This window comes from Apodemus sylvaticus, chromosome X (genome assembly GCF_947179515.1).
Source record: "Apodemus sylvaticus chromosome X, mApoSyl1.1, whole genome shotgun sequence".
Taxonomy (NCBI): domain Eukaryota; kingdom Metazoa; phylum Chordata; class Mammalia; order Rodentia; family Muridae; genus Apodemus; species Apodemus sylvaticus.
In genome coordinates, this window is record NC_067495.1 from 11643862 (window position 1) to 11663437 (window position 19576).

Below are 19576 nucleotides of genomic sequence, written 5' to 3' on the forward strand. Positions count from 1 at the left end.
GCCTGACTCTGCCTCCCAAGTGCAGGGATTACAGGCGTACACCACCACTGCCCTGCTCACTTCTGTATTTCTTTAAGGGATTTTTGTTTCCTCTTTAAGGGCTTTTACCTGTTGACCGATGTTCTCCTGTATCTCTTTGAGGAAGTTAAGTCTTTCTTGAAGCCCTCTATCAGCATCATGAGATAGGATTTTCAATCCAACTCTTGCTTTTTTGGTGTGTTGGGGTATCCGGGACTTGCTGTGGTGGGAGAACTCTGTTCTGATGTTGCCATGTGGCCTTGGTTTCTGTTGGTAGGGTTCTTGTGCTTGCCTTTCACTATCTGATGCTAGTTGGTATTGTCGTCTCTGGCTAGAGTTTGTTCCTCCTGTGGGCCTGTAAGCCTGTAAGTCCTTACTCCTCTGAGCTCAAAAGTGAAAGCAACTGCTGGGAGATCTCTCTCTCTCTCTCTCTCTCTCTCTCTCTCTCTCTCTCTCTCTCTCTCTCTCTCTCTCCCTCCTGGCAGGCTATGCACAGAAGACTGTGGAGTTTCCAGGCTCCCTGATGCAAATGGCGGCGGGCAGAAAGACTTCCATCCTAGCTGCTCCACTGATCTTAGGCCCTGTGTTCTCCTAGCTGGGTCCCCTCCAGAGAGAAGGTGGAGATCTCACCTTTGTGCTCAAAAGTGAAAGCCTGCTGGGAGATCACTCCCTCCTGGTGGGGTATGCACAGAAGACTGTGGAGTCTCCCGGCTCCCTGGTGCAAAGGGCCAAGAGTTTTCAAGTGAAAATATAACTTGAATGGTGGCTCAATCCACGAAATGGAAAGGGATAAAAGTCACACATTATTTTGAGCCACTACATGTAGGGATGATTTGTTATGCAGAAACAGATAACTAGAACTGAAGTAGAACTGAGGAAAGACATAGAATTCCATTCCTTTACTAACAAATGTGACACATAGCTTCTAATATGAACTGTTTATTCAAAGGAAATATTTTAAGTAAAGCCAACAGAACTGCATTCCTTGACTATTTTTTCTGCTTCTAACTTCTCTAATCCTGTACTGCCTCTTAAAATTAGAAAGTGATTGCCCACCTGGAGATGCATGCCATAAGCAGACACCAAACTCAGACACTATTGCTGATGCTAGCAAATTCTTGCTGACAGGAACCTGATACAACTGTCTCCTGAGAGGCTCCACCAGATCCTGACCAATACAGATGTAGATGCTCACAGCCAACCATCAGACTGAGCACAGGGACCCCAATGGAGGAGTTAGGGGAAGGACTGAAGGAGATAAAGGGGTTTACAACCCCATAGGAAGAACAACAATATCAACCAAACAGATCCCCCTCCCCAGGCCCCAGAGCTTCCAGGGACTAAACTACCAACCAAAGAGTGCACATGGAGGGACCCATGGCTCATGGTCAGACCTACAGTTGGCATTTGAGCATTTCCATCCAGTCACCTTCAAAGTGCTAAGCAAATGTCATTTCTTTAAAACAGCTGACTTTTAAAACCAGGGGAAGCAAATTATAGAACCTAAAGTACAATATTCTTCCTTTAAAATATTTTTAGATTTATTTATTTTCTATTTTAGGTATAAATGTTTTCCCTGTATGGATGTCTGTGCATCTTGTGTGTGTGTGATACACACAGAGGTCAGAAAAGGGTATCAGATCCTATGGAACTGGAGTTACAGACTGTTATTAACAACTATATGGATGATGCAAACTAACTTTGGGTCATCTGTGAGATCAAAAAATGTTCCTAATCTTTGAATGATCACTCTGTCCTAAACTATAAATTCTTAAGGGGCATAAAATTCATCCACTGCCTAGTTGGTCTAATAACACTGAAAACTCAATAGGCCTCTGCAAACCAACAGGCAAAGACAGACGACACTTAGTGATAAAGATGTGTTGGACATTCTCTTATGGCCTGCAGGAAAATGATCTTGGTGAGGGAAAATGAAATTTTGTCCGGCTTGATGTAGGTAACTGATACTGGGCAAAACTTCAAGAGTCTGACACCAATCAGTTTATTTCAGCTGTATTTAAGCACAGCACCATTTTGGAAAAAAGTTCTGACAACAATGAACTCACTCTCATGAACGTAGCAGCTTTTAAGACATGTTTATAGAAAAACATGTAAAATTAAAGATTATCATGGAAATTATATAGATAAAATGATAGGCATAAACATAATTCTAAGTTGATTGAAGGTGGAACTATAAACATTTTCAGATAACATTGAAGATTTAAGTGGAATCTTATTCCACTTAATCTTAATCTTAATCTTAATATTTCTGGTAAAATTCAAGAAATAAAGAGACGAACACATTAAAATTGACACTTCTGGCCCGCCCCCTCCAATAGCCCTGCCCCTGAAGTGACATCATCATTGTGCACCCTCATATCAGCGGCTGCTCCGCCTTCTCACATAATCCCTGGGTCTGAAATGATGTCATTATTAGGTGCCAACACTCATTTCCATTGATGCCCTGCCCCTCGCATAAGCCCTGAGGCTGAAATAATTTAATGATTAGTGGCAAACCCTCATTTGTGTCGATGCTCTGTGGTCTCTTATAAGCCCAGAAGATGAAAAATGTCATGATTGGTCGCCAACACTCATTTCCGCTGATGCCCCGCTCCTCCAATAAGCCCTGGGGCTGAAACAATGTCATGATTGGGCACCAACACCCATTTCTGCTGATGCCCCGCCCCTCCAATAAGCCCTGGGGCTGAAACAATGTCATGATTGGTCGCCAACACTCATTTCTGGTGATGCCCCGCCCCTCCAATAAGCCCTGGGGCTGAAACAATGTCATGATTGGTCGCCAAAACTCATTTTCGCTGATGCCCCGCCCCTCCAATAAGCCTGGGGCTGAAACAATGTCATGATTGGTCGCCAACACTCATTTCTGGTGATGCCCCGCCCCTCCAATAAGCCCTGGGGCTGAAACAATGTCATGATTGGTCGCCAAAACTCATTTTCGCTGATGCCCCGCCCCTCCAATAAGCCTGGGGCTGAAACAATGTCATGATTGGTCGCCAACACTCATTTCTGGTGATGCCCTGTCCCTCCCATAAGCTCCGAGACTGAAATAATTTAATGATTAGGGGCAAACCCTCATTTTTGCCGACGCCCTGGTCCTCCTTTAAGCCCAAAAAATGAAACAATGTCATGATTAGTATTCACTCACTGATAAGCAGATATTAGCCTAGAAGCTTGGAATACCCAAGACATAATCCACACATAAAATGATGACCAAGAAAAATGGAGGAGTGGTCCTTGGTCCTGGAAAGACTCAGTGCTGCAGTGTCGGGCAATACCAGGACAGGGAAGTGGGAAGGAGTGGATGGGAGAACAGGACTTATGGGACTTTCGGGGAGGGGGGATCCAGAAAAGGGGAAATCATTTGAAATGTAAATAAAGAATATATCGAATAAAAATAAAAGAAAAAAAGCCAACATTCATTTCCGCTGATGCCTCGCCCCTCCCATGACCCGTGGGGTAGAAACGTCCTGATTGGTCGCCAACATTCATTTCCGCTCATGCCCTGCTCCTCCCCATGATTGGTCGCCAACACTCATTTCCGCTGATGTCCCGCCCCCCAATAATCTCCGGGGCTAAAACAATGTCATGATTGGTTGTCAACACTCATTTCCATTGATGCCCCGCCTCTTCCTGTAAACCCTGCCCTTAAATACCGAGGTCGTTGGGTGGGAACAGCCATATTGGCTGCTGCCTCCGGCTCCAGCTGAACCCCTCTGGTCTCTTCAGAGGTGCTTTGGGACTGTGGGACTGTGTTCTTTGCAGCCGCCCTGCCCCTCTGAGCAGGTGGGAACTGCTGAGGCTGTTGTGTAAGTGCCACCGCCATGGCCGAAGCTCCTTCTCAAGTGCGACAGAACTATGACTGGCACTGCGAGGATGCCATCAACACCCATGTCCAGCTGCACCTCTATGCCTCCAACGTGTACATGTCGATGGCCCTTTACTTCGACCGTGATGACGTGGCCCAGGAGAACTTCAAGCGGTTCTTCTTGAGCAAGTCACACAGCTGCCAGAGCAGTGCCGAGATGTTCATGAACCTGCAGAACAAGCGTGGAGGCTGTGTCAACCTTCGTGACCTCGCAAGACCAGAGCGTGAGAGCTGGTATGGGGGCTTCCAGGCCTTGGAATGCGCCTTCCACATGGAGATGATGATCAACCAGAGCCTGCTGAACATGCACGAAGTGGCCAAGGAAAAAGGCGACGACCACCTCTGCCAATTCCTCGAGCAAAACTGCCTGGATCAGCAGGTCGAAGTTCTGAAGGAGATGAGCGGCTACCTGACCACCCTGCGCCAGATGGGGGATGGAGAGCATAACATGGTCGAGTACCTCTTTGAAAAGCTCAGCCTGTCATAAAGCTTCAAGTGGACTGAACCGGGATGCCCCTCTGCCATGGGGTCTGTCTCTGGTCATTACACCTGATGTTCACGTCGGTTTTGAAGAAAAGTTCACTCGTGTTCTGTCTCTGTTTAAAATAAAATTTGTTTGTTTGCAGCAAAATTAAAGTTGGTGTTTCAATTCTTAACTTTGGGGACTGGGGGGTGTAGCCACGTCACAGTGTTTATAGTACTCAGGAAACCGTAGCAGGCATCTCAACCATGGCAATAAGCAGGGATATGGTGGTGCAGACCTGAAATCACAGCACCGTGGAGTTAGAGGCAGGGATATCAAGTATTCATTGCCATCCTCTGCTTGATAGCAAGGTGGAGGCCCTCCTGAGGTACAGGAGACAGTCCCATAAAATTACACCACTACCAAAAATCCCTCTCTCTGTGGGAAAAATGAATGTGGATCTCACGGGAGTTGTAAAATTGGTGGTCTGGAGAATATCTCCACAGTTTTCCCATTATTTTTTAACTTTGAATATCCAGAAGACTGTTGGCGAGAGGGGGATGGGAGGAGAGTGTGTATGAAGGGGAAACTGAGAGGGGACAGCAATCAGAATGTAAAGTAAATAAATAAATGCAGGCTTGTGTACTGGAGGCTTTCCAGAGAGATCTCTGGCCGTCCAGGTGTGAGTGTTCAGGCAAAGGGGAGAGAGTAAGAGCAGGAAGGGGGAGTCGTCTCCACAATCTCCACCACCCCTGCTGCTGCAGCTGGCCTCACCTCAGTCTCTGCCATGCTGTCTCAGCTGCTCCACATCATGCAGCACTGAGTCAGGCTGGGCTGGGCTGAGCCAGGAGGCGGGGCAGCTTCAGGTGGTGTTTTGGGAGAGCTGATTTCTTCCCAATGGGCAGCATTACAGCTCTTGTTGACAGAAGCTCTTGGAGGACGGAGTAGTTCTCACACACAGTTATTCTTTCTGGATAGGACTCCTATATACAGTTTGGGGATGGGTCAGGAGCTGAGAGCTTGGGGTACCTTATCTGCATGTGGGAGGGCTTGGTGCTCCTCCTATGTGCCTGCTGAGCACAGACCTCTCTATGGGGCATGGGGGGCGGGGGTTGGGAGCTGTAGCTACATGACAGGAGCCAGGGTCCCAAGGAGTGTAGCCAAACACCTATCTTTCCTTGCAGGCGAAAGTCACCTGCTGGGTCACCAGGGTTTCAAGCCTGAGCTCTACCAGTGGCCAGGCTGCCTATCACAGCCCACCACCCCACAAATAAATTAATTCTTAAAAAAGATAGGGGTGGACATCTAGACAATTAAGCGACTTAGTTCTGTGGGATGAACAACGAATGGGTTTCCAGGAGAAGCAGAAGACCAACACATGAAAGAAACAAGAGTGTCAGGACACGGAATTTAAAGTAAGGGGAAGAGTGTGGAAGTCCCAAATAGAGAAAAAGGAGAATGAAAATGACAAATTTTATTAGAACTTACAAAGAGCTTCCCTCGAGAGGATGGAAAGACCCCCCCCCACCCCCAGAGCTGGAGTTCCCTAAGGGGTCTCACAGTCGGGGGCTTAAAGACTTCCAGGGCATTCCACCTTTCAGGTTCCCTACCAGTTCCTGAGGCATACCATTTCTGCCAGTCTTTAGCAATTTGTAACAGTTGATGTGTCCTGGAGGAGCATGTCACAACCCTAGTGGCAGCTCCTAAAATAGCCGTCCCTGCTTTCCTAATGGTTGAGCTTAAGATTGTCTGACCCTCCTCCAGGACTCAGTCTCAGAAATCAACACAGACTGTCAGTAGGTTTTATAGTGACTATTGCTGTGCCTGCCTACTGCTATGGTGCTGTTTTTAGGGTGTCAAACAGAAAGAGACCTTCAGGGGTGGGCCATTAGGGCGTACACAGAAAGCTGCTGCAGACCTCAGTTGGCCACGAAGGTCTAAGGCCCAGGGCAGCTACTTGATGATTATATACTAACATACAAATGGTAAAATCATGAGAATAACTATAACCTCTACTAAAAACATGACAAACAAAACAGTTGGGGAAATGAGCCCTCATTGCTGGAGAATGGGTAAGGAAATAACCAAAACAACAACAATAAAAAAAAACCCAAAACGTCTATAACATCTGCCATAACTGTCAGCAAGGCTGATGAGTCCCGTGCTGCTTTTCTCTATTTTAAGGTGCACACCCTGGAGAAGACCACTGGTATATTAAGCTATTTTCTATTTCTATGATAAAATACTATATCAAAGGTAACTTGTGGAAGAAAGGGTTTGTTTGGTTCATGCTTCCACAGTTTTAGAGTCCATTAAGATGGAGTAAGGCATGACAGTGGAATTGGAACCTGAGGGCTCACATCTTAAACCATTAATACAAAGCAGAGCACAAGCTTGAAATGGTGGGTCTCCTAACTCTCAAAGACTTCCGCCAGTATCATATGTCCTCCAACGAGATCAAACCCCCAAGCCTCCTCAGAACAGTGCCACCACATGGGACCAAGTATTCAAATACCTGATACTATGGTGTGTCATCCCATGGAAAACACCACATTCCACTCCGTGGTACCAATTGTCTTCTGAACATATATATATACATATGTATATATATATATAATATAATATATTTCAAAATGAATGTAGTCTAACTTTAAGAGCCTCCATATTTTTCCCATCATCACTACATTGCTTAAGATGTTCCTAGCCTCACAGACTTAAAGTACTAGGATGGAGAATACCCAGAAAGCCCCAACCCACTTAGAAAAGAAAGGTTGTGGTTTCAGGTAAAGGGAGGGGGGACTTATCGGGATGCAAAGTGAATAAGTAAAAAAATAAATAAAATGAAATTAGAAAACCCCTCAAGTCTCTTTAGAGACACTAGGCAATCTCCTAATTGTTACTCCTTATAAAATAAAAAATTAAATGACATATTTCTCATATATAATAGAATATACCCTACAATTTCAAAAGGGATGACTATAGACATAATGAGGAAAAAGTTGCACCAATCAGTACTGAAACCCAGCAGGGCCAATGCCATCCCCTGTACCTCCATGGTTGATACCAAAGGGCTTACACAGCTGCACCCTCCCGGCTTTGCTGCCTTTAGCATACTATCTATCTCTTGGGCTGGGCCCATCCTCCGAATCAGCCATGCTGAATAGATGTTGCACAGTACTGGCATCTCCAACATCTTGGGGTCTCCATGTCAACTGAGGCTTAATTTTCAGGGCTGCATGGTTGGCTTTCTTAGGGTCTCTTGTCCCGCAGGTCCTTCATACATGCACTTGTCTTCCACACACTGCCTAACCCCAGGGGTTCTCTGAAACTGTGAGGGAACAGTCCATGCATGACCCCTTTACTCTTACAGCTGCATGTGACTTCGTGTGACTGTATGTGACTTTACATGACCTTAAAGCCATCGTGGCAACAGTGCCTAGTTTAGCTGTCAGCCTGGCGTAAACTTGGCTCCCTTTTGCCAGTTTAACAGCTTTCTGTGTTGTAGCGTTGTGGCATCCCAAATGTCCTTAGGCACTTTTCTTTCACAATACAGAAGCATAGCTGGGTGGGATCTTTTCACAAGGGTACCATATTCTTAGTTGAGTGCACCTCAGGTGTTTCTGTAAGGACATCAACTTCCTCAACAATGACAGCTCCAAGCACAAGCTTTCACAGTGGCCCTAACCTTGTCAGTCTCAGTGGTTTGTACATTCTGTACTTCAATCTGGTCTTTTTTCTGATGTTCATTACAAACATGCACAAGAATGATTACTAATAACCACGTGACAGACTGCAACGCACTTCTCTCTTCGGCTGATTCCATCCCCTGGTAGCAGCTTTCCTCAACAGGTATACAGCAACTCTGGCATCTCTAATTCTCAGAGTCTCCAAGGCAATCCAAGCTTAACCTTAAAGCTTAGTTCACTGGCCTCTCTGGGCCTCCATGCAGGGACACTCCCATGACACACGCCTGGCCTGGACACTTCTCCTTAGCTGCAGAGGGAAATTCCACAATCCTCCCTTTTCAATCCTTGCTCTGAAGTCACAATCAAATTGCCTATACTGTCAAGTTTTTCTGCATGCTGGTGTGGCCACAAGGCCCCCTCATTCAAATGCAAATCTACCAACTTTCTGGTTTTTACTGCAATAGCTTGGCTATCTGAGAACCCATTTTGTAAACCAGGTTGACCTGAACTCAGAGATTCACCTGCCTCTGCCTCCCAAGTGCTGTTATTAAAGGCAGACATCACCACACGTTGCCCTACACTTTAATTTCTCTTTACAGGTGGGAAGCTTACTTGCATAAGGAGTTACTCTCTAAGGTCACCGCGCCCTTTATTCCTTTAGCTTCAGGCTTTTGTGTACAAAAGTGGGAAGAGGCCTTCTGCTCCTTCGCACTGCATACAAATTATGTGAATTATGTTGCATATCTCTGTCCACTGTCTGGCTATCCTGCCATGTTCTGCTCTGTTGTTCAAATACTGAGTGGCTGTGCTTCCATCCAGAGCATCCACGGGGTTGCAACCTGTCAAAAGGGAGCAAATAGGGAACACATCCTTTGAAATATTCAAAACAGGGCTCCAGCTGTCTTTCAGAGAATTCAGGCAGATGACTCCATGACTGTTGATGGTGTGGTGATAGATTCTGGTATGGAAGGTAACCTTTGGTGGCCTAAGTGGATAATCTGAAGAAAATGTGATGTCCAGGGAAAAAAGACACCACCTTCATATGCAGAAGCTGGTGAAGTAAGTATAGTTGACCTTCATTCATAAATATTATCTCCTTTAGGCCCAGCACCGTAGTCAGGAGGAGGATCCAGGGAGATCTCAGGTAGCTCCTGAATTCTTTTAGCATTAATGGGTAACTTAGAAGGCATTTTGCTACAGAGTTTGGTGTTTTTCTTCTGCTGGGTGGCAGAAGGTTTTCTTTCTTCCTGTTCCCCAGGCTCTGGAGCAGCAGGGTCTCCCCGGTCTGCATCTGAACTGCCACAGCTGGTGCTGGGGCTCTCATGGTCTGACCTTTGCCTGTCACTGGACATCTTGGCGAAATTATGTCTGGGAAAAATGTCTTGGCTGCTCGTGCACGCAGCCCTCTCATGCTCCACTATGCTGTGCGGGAGGGAGAGTGCCGAGGAACCTTCCTTGAGAAAATGGAGGCAGCCTGGGTGGGTATCTGAGCAGGGACTCTGGGCGAGAAGGCAGAAAAAAAGCAGCCTTGGAGGCTCAGACCCAGGACTGTGGAACATCCAAAGTCACAGATGGTTGTGTAGTGCTGCACTGCTGCAGCAGGAAGGTGGCACCGACCTGCGCTCGTGGAGCCACTGTGGAGTGGGCGCTCCGGGACCCGGGAGACTCCAGGGCGCTCCAAGAAGCACAGGCTTCAGTGTAAGATATTCTCCATAAATTCCTAAAAGTCCCTGATTCTAGATGAGGGTCCGATGATAGTGTCTATTTTAATTGCTTAAGTAGGACTTCCCCTATTTTAGGAACATTTTTTTAAGATCCAAAAGCACCATAAAACGGCTTTATAAATAATACATTTTTAAAGTTCTTCAGCTCCCTTGTTATTATCCCATTGTTGCTTTCTCAAACTTTGTCTACGAATGATCTGATTCCAGGGAGATTTAGGAAGGATCTGAAGACAGGCACTCTTCTGAAAAAGCCAACCACCACTGGAAAAATGGCCCTGAGCAAGAGAAAGAATCCCTCTCTAAATTTCAGAGATCATGCCTATGAAAGGCCAACGAGTAAGAAACACAAACACACTGCCCAGGAAAATCTAGTGACTTTCATGTTGTGCTTCCAGAAGAAGAATCTGAATGTTCTTTTGTGAATCTCACAAAAATCAAACCGGCCACAAACAGAACATTTCCAATATCCAATTTCCAACTGCTTTGTCAAAAAAAGAGAATCATTCCAACGAACAGAAAGAAAAAACCATGCTCCAAATCCTGTTAAGCCCATGCGTATTTTCTGCATATCCGTGAGTCTGAGACGGAGGTTATGGTGGCTGCGCAGGCTAGGATCCTGGTGCCTAGCTGCCCACGCAGCCTGGTCCCGAGAAGAGCCTCGGCGATGCTGCCCAGGCCCAAGACACCAAGTATCTTTAGGAACATCTTATAAAATACTTTATTTTTTAATATCATGTGTGTGAGTGTGTAACTGAGAATGTGTCGGATGTGCCATGGGCATGCAGTGCCCAAGGAGGCCAGGATAAACTCACACAGAAGGAAGCAAAGCAAGTAATAAACTGAATGGAAATAAGGCCTGCTCTTTCTATAGAGTGCATATACCTGGCCTTACTTAAGGGTCCTTTCACTTACACAGCCCTGTAATGATTCTTTTTGCTTAAATTTAGATAGCTCACACAAGAGAGATCTGCCTGGCTCTGCCTAGTTGCCAAGTTTTGGAACTAGTGGTATGTCTACCACATGCATCATCTTTTGTTTTTTTAAAGATGTGTGTGTGTGTGTGTGTGTGTGTGTGTGTGTGTGTGTGTGTAAATTTAATATTTAAACTATCTTGTGCCAAGAGACTTCCTTTTCTGGTCCATTCTATTTTCTCATCTGTATGCTTCATATGCCTTTATTGGCATCTCCATCTTCTGGGTTAGAAAAAGTTTCTTTTTTTCTTCTTTCTTTTCAAAAGCATGTTCTTTCATTGAAAAAGGAAGTAAAACCATTTTATGATACAATTGAAGATTTATATGGAAAATATTTCTGATATAATAGAAGAGATATATAGAAAAACACGTTAAAATGGACAATTTTCATGGAAAATTGAAGAGTAAAGGGGTAGACATAAAAACATTGCTAAGTTAATTGAAAAAGGAAGTAGAAATATTTTATGATAGAATGTAAGATTACATGGAAAATATTTCTCATAAAATTTGTGAAATAAGTAGAAAAACATGTTAAAATCAAGGATTGTCATGGAAAATTATACAGATAAAATGAGAGGCATAAAATAATTCTAAGTTGGTTGAAACTGGAACCATAAACATGTTCAGGTAAAATTGAAGATTTGCATGGAAAATATGTTGACAAAATTCAAGAAATATATAGAAAAACACATTAAAATTGACTACTTCTTCCTAAATTATACAGATAAAATGGTAGACAAATATTACATTTCTAAATTAATTGAAGGTGGAATTAAAAACATTTTGTGGTAAAAACAGAGAGTTACATTGAAAACATTTCTGATAAAATAGAAATACATAAAAACATGTTAAAATTGGGGATTGTCACGAAAAATAATGCAGATAAATGGTAGACATATAAAAATTACTACATTAATTGAAAGAGGAATTACAAACATTTTCTGAGAAAATTGAAGATTTACATGAAAAATATTTCTGTTAGTGTATGTTGTTTTTATTGGGGAATTGAATCCATTGATGTTAATGAATAGTGATTGTTGCTTCCTGTTATTTTTGATGTTATTTTTATGCCTGTATGGGTATCTTCTTTTGATTTTGTTGGGAGAAGATTACTTTCTTGCTTTTTCTAGGATGAAGTTTCCCTCCTTGTGTTGGCATTTTCCATCAATTATCCTCTGTTGTGCTGGATTTGTGGGAAGATATTGTGTAAATTTGGTGTTATCATGGACTATCTTGGTTTCTCCATCTATGGTGATTGAGAGCTTTCCTGGGTATAGTAGCCTGGGCTGGCATTTGTGTTCTCTTAGGGTTTGTATGACATCTGCCCAGGATCTTCAAGCTTTCTTGGTCTCTGGTGAGAAGTCTGGTGTAATTCTGATAGGCCTGCCTTTATAAGTTACTTGCCCTTTTCCCCCTTACTGCTTTTAATATTCTTTGTTTAGTGCATTTGTTGTTTTGATTATTATGTGCTGGGAGGACTTTCTGGTCTGGTGCAGTCTGTTTTGTGTTCTGTAGGCTTCTTTTATGTTCATGGGCATAACATCTCTCTCCTTAGGTTAGGGATGTTTTCTTCTATGATTTTGTTGAAGATATTTACTGGCCCTTTAAGTTGGAAATCTTCACTTTCCTCTATACCTATAATGCTTAGGTTTGGTCTTCTCATTGTGTCCTGGATTTCCTGGATGTTTGGGGTTACAAGCTTTATGCATTTTGCATTTTCTTTGGCTGTTGAGTCAATGTTTTCTATGGTATCTTCAGCACCTGACATTCTTTCTTCTATCTCTTATATTCTGTTGTTGATTCTTGAATCTACGACTCCTGAATTCTTTCCAAGGTTTTCTATCTCCAGAGATGTCTCACATTGAGATTTTTTTTCTTTGTTTCAACTTCCATTTTTAGATCCTAGATAGTTTTGTTTAGTTCCTTCACTTGTTTGTGTTTTCCTGTAATTCTTTAAAGGATTTTTGTGTTTCCTCTTTTAGGGTTTCTGCCTGTTGACCCATGTTCTCCCTTATTTCGTTAAGGGATTTTTGTGTTTCCTCTTTAAGGGCTTTTACCTGTTGACCCCTGTTCTCCTGTATTTCTTTAAGGGAGTTATTTAAGTCCTTCTTGAAACCCTCAAACAGCATCATGAGATATGATTTTTAATATAGCTCTTGCTTTTCTGGTGTGTTGGGGTATCCAGGACTTGTTGTGGTGGGAGAACTGGATTCTGATGTTGCCAGGTAGCCTTGGTTTCTGTTGGTAGGGTGCTTGTGCTTGCCTTTCACCATCTGGTTACCTCTGGTGCTGGTTGGTCTTGCTGTCTCTGGATGGAGCTTGTCCCTCCTGTGGGCCTGTAAGCCTGTGTCCATACACCTGGGAGACCAACTCTCTTCTGTCAGGGTCTGTGCACAGAAGGCTGTGGAGACACCTGGCTCCTTGGTATAAATGGAATCCTGAAGGCCTCTGTCCAAGCTGCTCCACTGATCATATGGCCCTGTGCTCCTAGCTCTTCCCCTCCAGAGAACAGGTGGAGATCTCACCTCTGAGCTCAGAAGTGAAAGCAATGCTGGGAGATCACTCTCTCCTGGTGCATTGTGCACTGAAGGCTATGGAGCTACCTGGCAGGAATACTTCCACCCAAGCTGCTTCACTGATCATGTTGTAAAATTTTCTTTTATGATTTTGTTTAAAATATTTCCTCTGCTTTTGAGATGGGTTTCTTCTCTTTCCTCTGTTCCTATTAATCTTAGATGTGGTCTTTTCATTGTATCTGAGATTTCCTGTATGTTTTCTGTTAGATTTTAAATTTAACATTTTTGAGTTGCTGTATCCATTTCTTCTATCATGTCTTCAATACCTGAGAGTCTTTCTTCCAGCTCTTGTGTTCCATTGGTGAAACTTGCCACTGTAGTTTCTGTCCATATTCTCAGTTTTTCATTTCCAGAATTTATCCATTTTGGGTTTCTTCATTAATTCTCCTTCCATGTTCAGAACTTGAAAAGTTTTATTCATTTCTTTTCAATGTTTGTATTTGCCCAAATTTCTTTCAGGTGTTATTTCTGCATTACGACATTCTATCACCTTCTTACTGGCTGTTTCAGGGACCTTTTCTGGAACTTTGGCTATGTTGGAATATTCAGGACTGCTGTGGAAGGAGAGCCGGGCTCCAGTGGAGGCATATTGTCCAGGCTGTGAAGGATTGTGTGTTCATGCTCGAATCTAGTCATTTATAGCTCTGGGTGATGAATCTGGTTTTTCCTTTGCTTGGTGAGTTTTCTGTTCCTTTGTTTCTGCTTGGACCAAGCCAGCTCAGTCAGTCTTCAGGGTCTCAAGGGCAGGAGTGAAGACTGAAAAGAAAAAGATGAATTGACAACATTATGACATGACTCCAACTTGTGCTAAGGCCTATGTGGCTTTAATTTTTTTCAAGCCAGCTTTCATACCATTTTAGGTCCTAGCAGAGAATAGGGTCAGTTCTTTGATCAAAGACAAAGTGATTAAACAAGGTAAAGAACAAAGAGATCACACCAGGTAGCAACCAAAAAAAAAAAAAAAAAAAGCAAAGAAACAAAGTCCCAAAGTCACTGGGTCTGGGTCTTATCAGGATTACCAAGACAAAAGGGAAGTCACACATTCCTTGGCTGTCTACACCTTGATCATTGCATTACATAAATGTGAATATTCTTTTCTGAGCCTACTTCCTTGAGCCCAGTGACAAGGCCTTGCCAAATTTCTATAACCTGCACCAAAAGCTCTCCATATTTCTCCTTTTTATTTCATAAACAAGACTGACTCTGTCTTAGGTTATTCTGACGAAAAATGCCTTCCATGCCAGTCGTGGAATTAGCATTTTCAAAAGCAATGCCATTCTGCCCTAGGTTGGTACGGCACTGTACAGAATTTACCCATCATTGGCTGTGAGCCTGTAAATGATTCTCTGGGAATCCCTTTTTAGTTTCAAGCTATGTATTTGGGCCGCCAAATACAAGTTTACCACAATGGGCAGGAGTAGAAGTATTCCCAGGACATGCATGATCAAGCTGTATAAGCCATTCTTTAAGTTTGACCAAGATGGAAATACTGACCTTGAGCCATGAATAATTTTATCAGCAATTTCTGCAGCATAAAAATGCAGTGAAACAGCATTCTTTAAATTCAAAATCTCAGTATACAAAGTTAAAACATCTACAGAGGTGTAAGAATTACGCCAATTACCTTGAGAGTGTCTTTGAACTTTTGCCCAACTATAGTAACTCTCATTGTAAACATTAGAAGAGACACAAATACACTAGTGTTCAATATGACACTCAAGATGGCGTCCTCTCTAATTATTTGAATAATATCATAATGAGCATCAATTCGCTGTTCCAAATGTCTCTTTAAATCTTCTTGCTGATACTCAGAGCATTAGCAACAATTTTTACCTAATGATTAACAAAAGTAGGTGACTTACTTCTTGTGTCAAAGCAATTGCAAAAGCAATGGTGCTAGCTATCAATGTAATTAAAGCTGCTATACCAGCTATAATCAAGCCCACTACCCTCTTGCTTCTGCTTAAAGCCTGACTCACTTCTTTCAGTACCTGCAAGCTGTTTTCAAAATACCAAGGTCCTGTAATATTCACAGGCAATAAAACAAAAGCTGGTTGATAGACCACTATCACAGACATGCTAGATTTCAACACATAAACACCATCAGATAGTGAACAATCAACAAAACTTGATTTACTGCCAAATTTCTTGAAGTGGTCCAAAAAGTTCTCCACACTGCTTCTTCCTCCCTGAACTTAGGAAAGTGTATGGCTGTGTGTTCCCTGAGAGGATAAATTCTGTGAATCTATTTCCCTGGCCAGCTCAGCTGCTTTGTTCCCCCTGAAAGCCTGCTGAGGTTGGCTGTTGTATGGATAATGAAATGAGTTGGGCAAAGGAAGTTTGGGAGAAAAGATTTTGAATCCATTGAAGATGAGGTCAGAGAGGAAAGAGACTGCAGCAGGTTTCCTGCTACACAGCTGAAGATAAACCTGGGAGAAGGTTTGGATGTGGAGTTACAGAAGAAGTATGAATTGGGCTTCAGACTTCAGTCAATTGCTTTCTCAGGCAGGAGTCCTCCTTGGGTTATCAGGGGGTGGCTGTGGGTTTTGGAGGCTGGGACCAAAGGAGGTTGGAATGGGAAGATCTGTGGACACCACAGAAAAGGGAATCAAGGGGCAGGGTGGGCAGTTAAGGCTGCCATAATTATTCTTCAGAAGAGCTGGGGATGAGACTGCAGTTAGGATCTGGGGAAACAGGAGAGGAGAAGATCTTCAGTCAGCCCCTTAACCGTGTTCTTAACTATCCTGATCCACTTGAGATGTACTGAAGCAAGCAACTTTAGATCGAGCACATAGTCTCCTGTGCTTCCTGGTAAATGGAGTTAGGTGAGTCACCACTGCTGTAACAGTGCATAGATTTCTGCAAATGTGCCATCGTGAGGCGTTTTAGTCACGTGTCAGTTTGTGCTGCAGGGATGCCACAGAGCACTGCTTCAGTTATACAGGCCTATGCTGTGATCTCCTATCCATTCTTGTTCAGTCAGGGTTTGGGTAAGTGCTACTGGAGCATTCTCAGGTCCTCTGCTTTCTTGTCTGTTATCCTCATGTAAGGGACAGTGCTTCTTGGTAAGCTGCATCTAGGAAAGTAAGTTCTGCTTTGTAAAAGTAGCATAATCTTCACTGTGTCCTTAATAATCACTGTACATTAGGGGCTTAGGTGCTCCTGTTCACAAATAAGCAACTTCAGAGTTGCCGAAGTAATCTCTCCAGCACTGTTGTAGACAGAGCTTAGATAACTCTACAGCAGTAGCACATTGCTGTTTGCAAATATGCCACCGTTGGCTGCTTTAGTCACAGGAACTTTTTGTTTTTCCAAGGAAGCCTCTTTGTCCTGCTTAAGTGACTGATGCTTTTGCTGTGCTCTCCACTTCCATTCTTGTCACTCAGTCAGCCATAGGTCAGGGATCTGCCCTTTTGTAAGTCAGTCACCACTTCTATTACAGTACATCTCCATGACATCCACCATTATGCCATACATCTTCCTGCTGTCCAAGGACAATACTTTTCAATGCGTTGTTGACAATCACTATCCATGCTGGAACCTATGCATTACAGTTCTCTGGAAACCAACTTCAGACTTGTCCAAGTAATCTCCTGTGCTTCGTTACAGATGACATTTAGAAACCACTGCAGTAGCAGTAAGTGGGTATAGGCCAATGCGCTCTTGGGTTGCAATTCAATATCACGTTCATGTGCTTTCCTAAAGTGGCACTGAGGGCTGATTCAGGTGTGAATGGGAATACTGTGCTCCTCTCTACCATTCCTGTCCACCCACTGGCCTATTTTAGTGCCATTATAATGTGCTTTTTAATACTTTCCTGTAAATCTATTCAGACCTGAGTTATAGTACTTGTGCTAGGATTCTGGCTAAGCCCCACCCCACAGTCACCTGGCAACAAAGGGACCTTGCAATAGCCAGGTATGCCCCTCCCCACAGTTCCTTGGCAACAACCAGGTAGGTCTGGCCCACTAGAACAGGGGCTGCGTGCCCACTCCTGCATCCCCCCTCTCTTGCCTCTCTTACTCTCCTCTTTCCCCATCTCTTGCCCTCTTGGGCTCTTCCCTTCCTGCTCTCCTTCCCCTCTCTCCACGTGGTCATGGCCGGCCTCTACTCTACTCTCCTTCTCTCTGCCTTTCTCTACCTCTACCACCCCCTTAACTCCCCTCCCCATGCCCAAAATGAACTCTATTCTATACTATAGCTTCCTGTGGCTGGTCCTGAGTGGGAAGGGAAGCCTCAGCATGGCCCCGCTGATGCTCCCCCTTCCCCATACCCCATGGAGCACATTCTCACGCTGCTTTCTTATGATCACAACTGGTGCATCTTACCATTCACTGTTTCAGGAAGTTCATGGTGTTGGCAAAGTGTTTCCATTTTCACCATGTTCCTAACAAATCCCCTTCCACTGTGAACAAACTCTCTGCTATTCTCAAGCAAGCAACTTCAGAATTGTATGAGGAATCTGGTAAGCTTTGTTGTCATGGAGTTTAGATATTGATGCATCTGTCATCGACATAATAGTGTGAAAATATGCCATTCTGAGGTGCTTTGTCCTGTGTGCATGCTTTGAAAGGATATCACTGTACTGTTTCAGTTATATACTTGTGTGATGTGCTGTCTTCTATTCCACTCTTGTTCAATCAGTGTCCTGGCACAATGCTTTGAAAAGCATATCATTTCCTCTGCTTTCCTGTAAGTCATGTTTCCCTCCTGTGAAACAGCCCTTCTCTGTTGTAACACCATTGCTATTACAAAGCTCTTGTTGTGAAAGTGTGACAACATTCTTTCTTTCTCACCTTCTTCAATTTGTGAGCATGGTCTGATGGTTTCTATATGCTCAGCCCTGGGTGTGGCACTATTAGAGGGTGTGGCCTTGTTGGAGGTGAGTGTGGGCTATAAGACCCTCGTCCTAGCTTTCCAGAAGCTAGTCTTTCACTAGCAGCCTTCAGATAGATGCAGAACTCTCAACTCCTCCTGCACCATGCCTGCCTGGATGCTGCCATGTTCCTGCCTTGATGATAATGGACTGAACATCTAAACCTGTAAGCCAGCCCCAATTAAATGCTGTCCTTATGAGAGTTGCCTTGGTCATGGTGTCTGTTCACAGCAGTAAGACCCTAACTAATTCACATGGCTTGCATGATGTTATGTTTCATTTCCTGTTGTCTGTAAACGTTCCAGGTTATTTTTTGCTCACCTTTTGTTTTTGTTAAACACAGGTTCTTTTGTCATACTATATACTCAGAATACCTTTTCCCTCTCAACACCTCAGAGTTCCTCTCCACTTCCTCTGCCATCTCTTCCTTTCTGTCTCTCCTTAGAAAAGAACTGGCTCCTTAGAGATAACCACAAACATAACAAAATAAAATATAATAAGATAAAAAGAAAGGCATCATATGAAAGGTGGAGATGAGAAGCTAACAAAAGAATAAGAGAACCCCAGGAGCGGGCAAAGAATCAGAGACTCCCTTGAGCACACATTCAGGCGTCCCTTCAAAGCTTTAAGCTGAAAATTATAGTATGGATGCAAAGGCTCATCTGCAGACTGGTTTAGGGACTGGGCTTGCTGCTTCAGTCTCTGTGAGTTCCTATGAGAGTTGGCCATGTGGACTTAGAGGGCATCATGCCCTCCGTCTTGGTGTCCTCCATCCCCTCCATCTCTTACACTCTGTGGGCTTCCCTGAACTCTGGGGGCAGGGATTTGATGGAGACATCTCATTTAAGGCTCTGTGTTCCAAGGTGTCTGTCTGTCTGTCTGTCTGTCTGTCCGTCTGTCTGTCTGTCCGTCTGTCTGTCTGCCTGTCCATCCATCTGTCTCTCTCTCTCTCTCTCTCTCTCTCACTCTCTCTCTCTCTCGCTCTCTCTCTCTCTCTCTCTCTCTCTCTCTCTCTCTCTCTCTCTTTCTCTCTTTCTCTGAGCATGTGTGTGCAAGTGCATGTATGTGTGTGTGTGTGTGTGTGTGTGTGTGTGTGTGTGTGTATGTGTGTGTGTTCTGGTCATTGCATATTTTTCCCTTCTGATGCAGATGCAAACTTCTTTGGGTATGGCTGAATGAGACATTGATTTATGAATATGGCAGAGTATCACTAGGAGCCATCTTATAGTTACTTCCAGAGAATAGATGGCCTGGGGAAAAACTAAATACTACTGGTTTAAAAAAATGATCACTATGTTCTTAACAAACCCAATCTACTTAGGAATGTGTAGAGTGCTTTTCTGAAGCACACAACTTCATAGTTTTGTGAGTAATCT

At 43.7% G+C, this 19576-nt stretch overlaps 1 protein-coding gene and 2 pseudogenes across 1 annotated transcript; 1 reads left to right on the plus strand and 2 right to left on the minus strand.

Moving 5' to 3' along the window:
* Positions 1-3860: 3860 nt before the first annotated feature.
* On the plus strand, positions 3861-4391 carry LOC127675212 (ferritin heavy polypeptide-like 17). Its single transcript, XM_052171223.1, has one exon. The coding sequence runs from the start codon at positions 3861-3863 to the stop codon at positions 4389-4391; it is 531 nt and encodes a 176-aa protein (XP_052027183.1).
* Positions 4392-8716: 4325 nt separating this feature from the next.
* Positions 8717-9405, minus strand: LOC127675517 (ubiquitin-conjugating enzyme E2 E3-like; annotated as a pseudogene).
* A 457-nt stretch (positions 9406-9862) lies between these two features.
* Positions 9863-17707, minus strand: LOC127675518 (vesicle transport protein GOT1B-like; annotated as a pseudogene).
* Between the last annotated feature and the right edge of the window lie 1869 nt (positions 17708-19576).

Coding starts and splice junctions, on each gene's coding strand:
- LOC127675212 (XM_052171223.1), top strand. CDS start 3,861: ATGGCCGAAGCTCCTTCTCAAGTGCGACAGAACTATGACTGGCACTGC.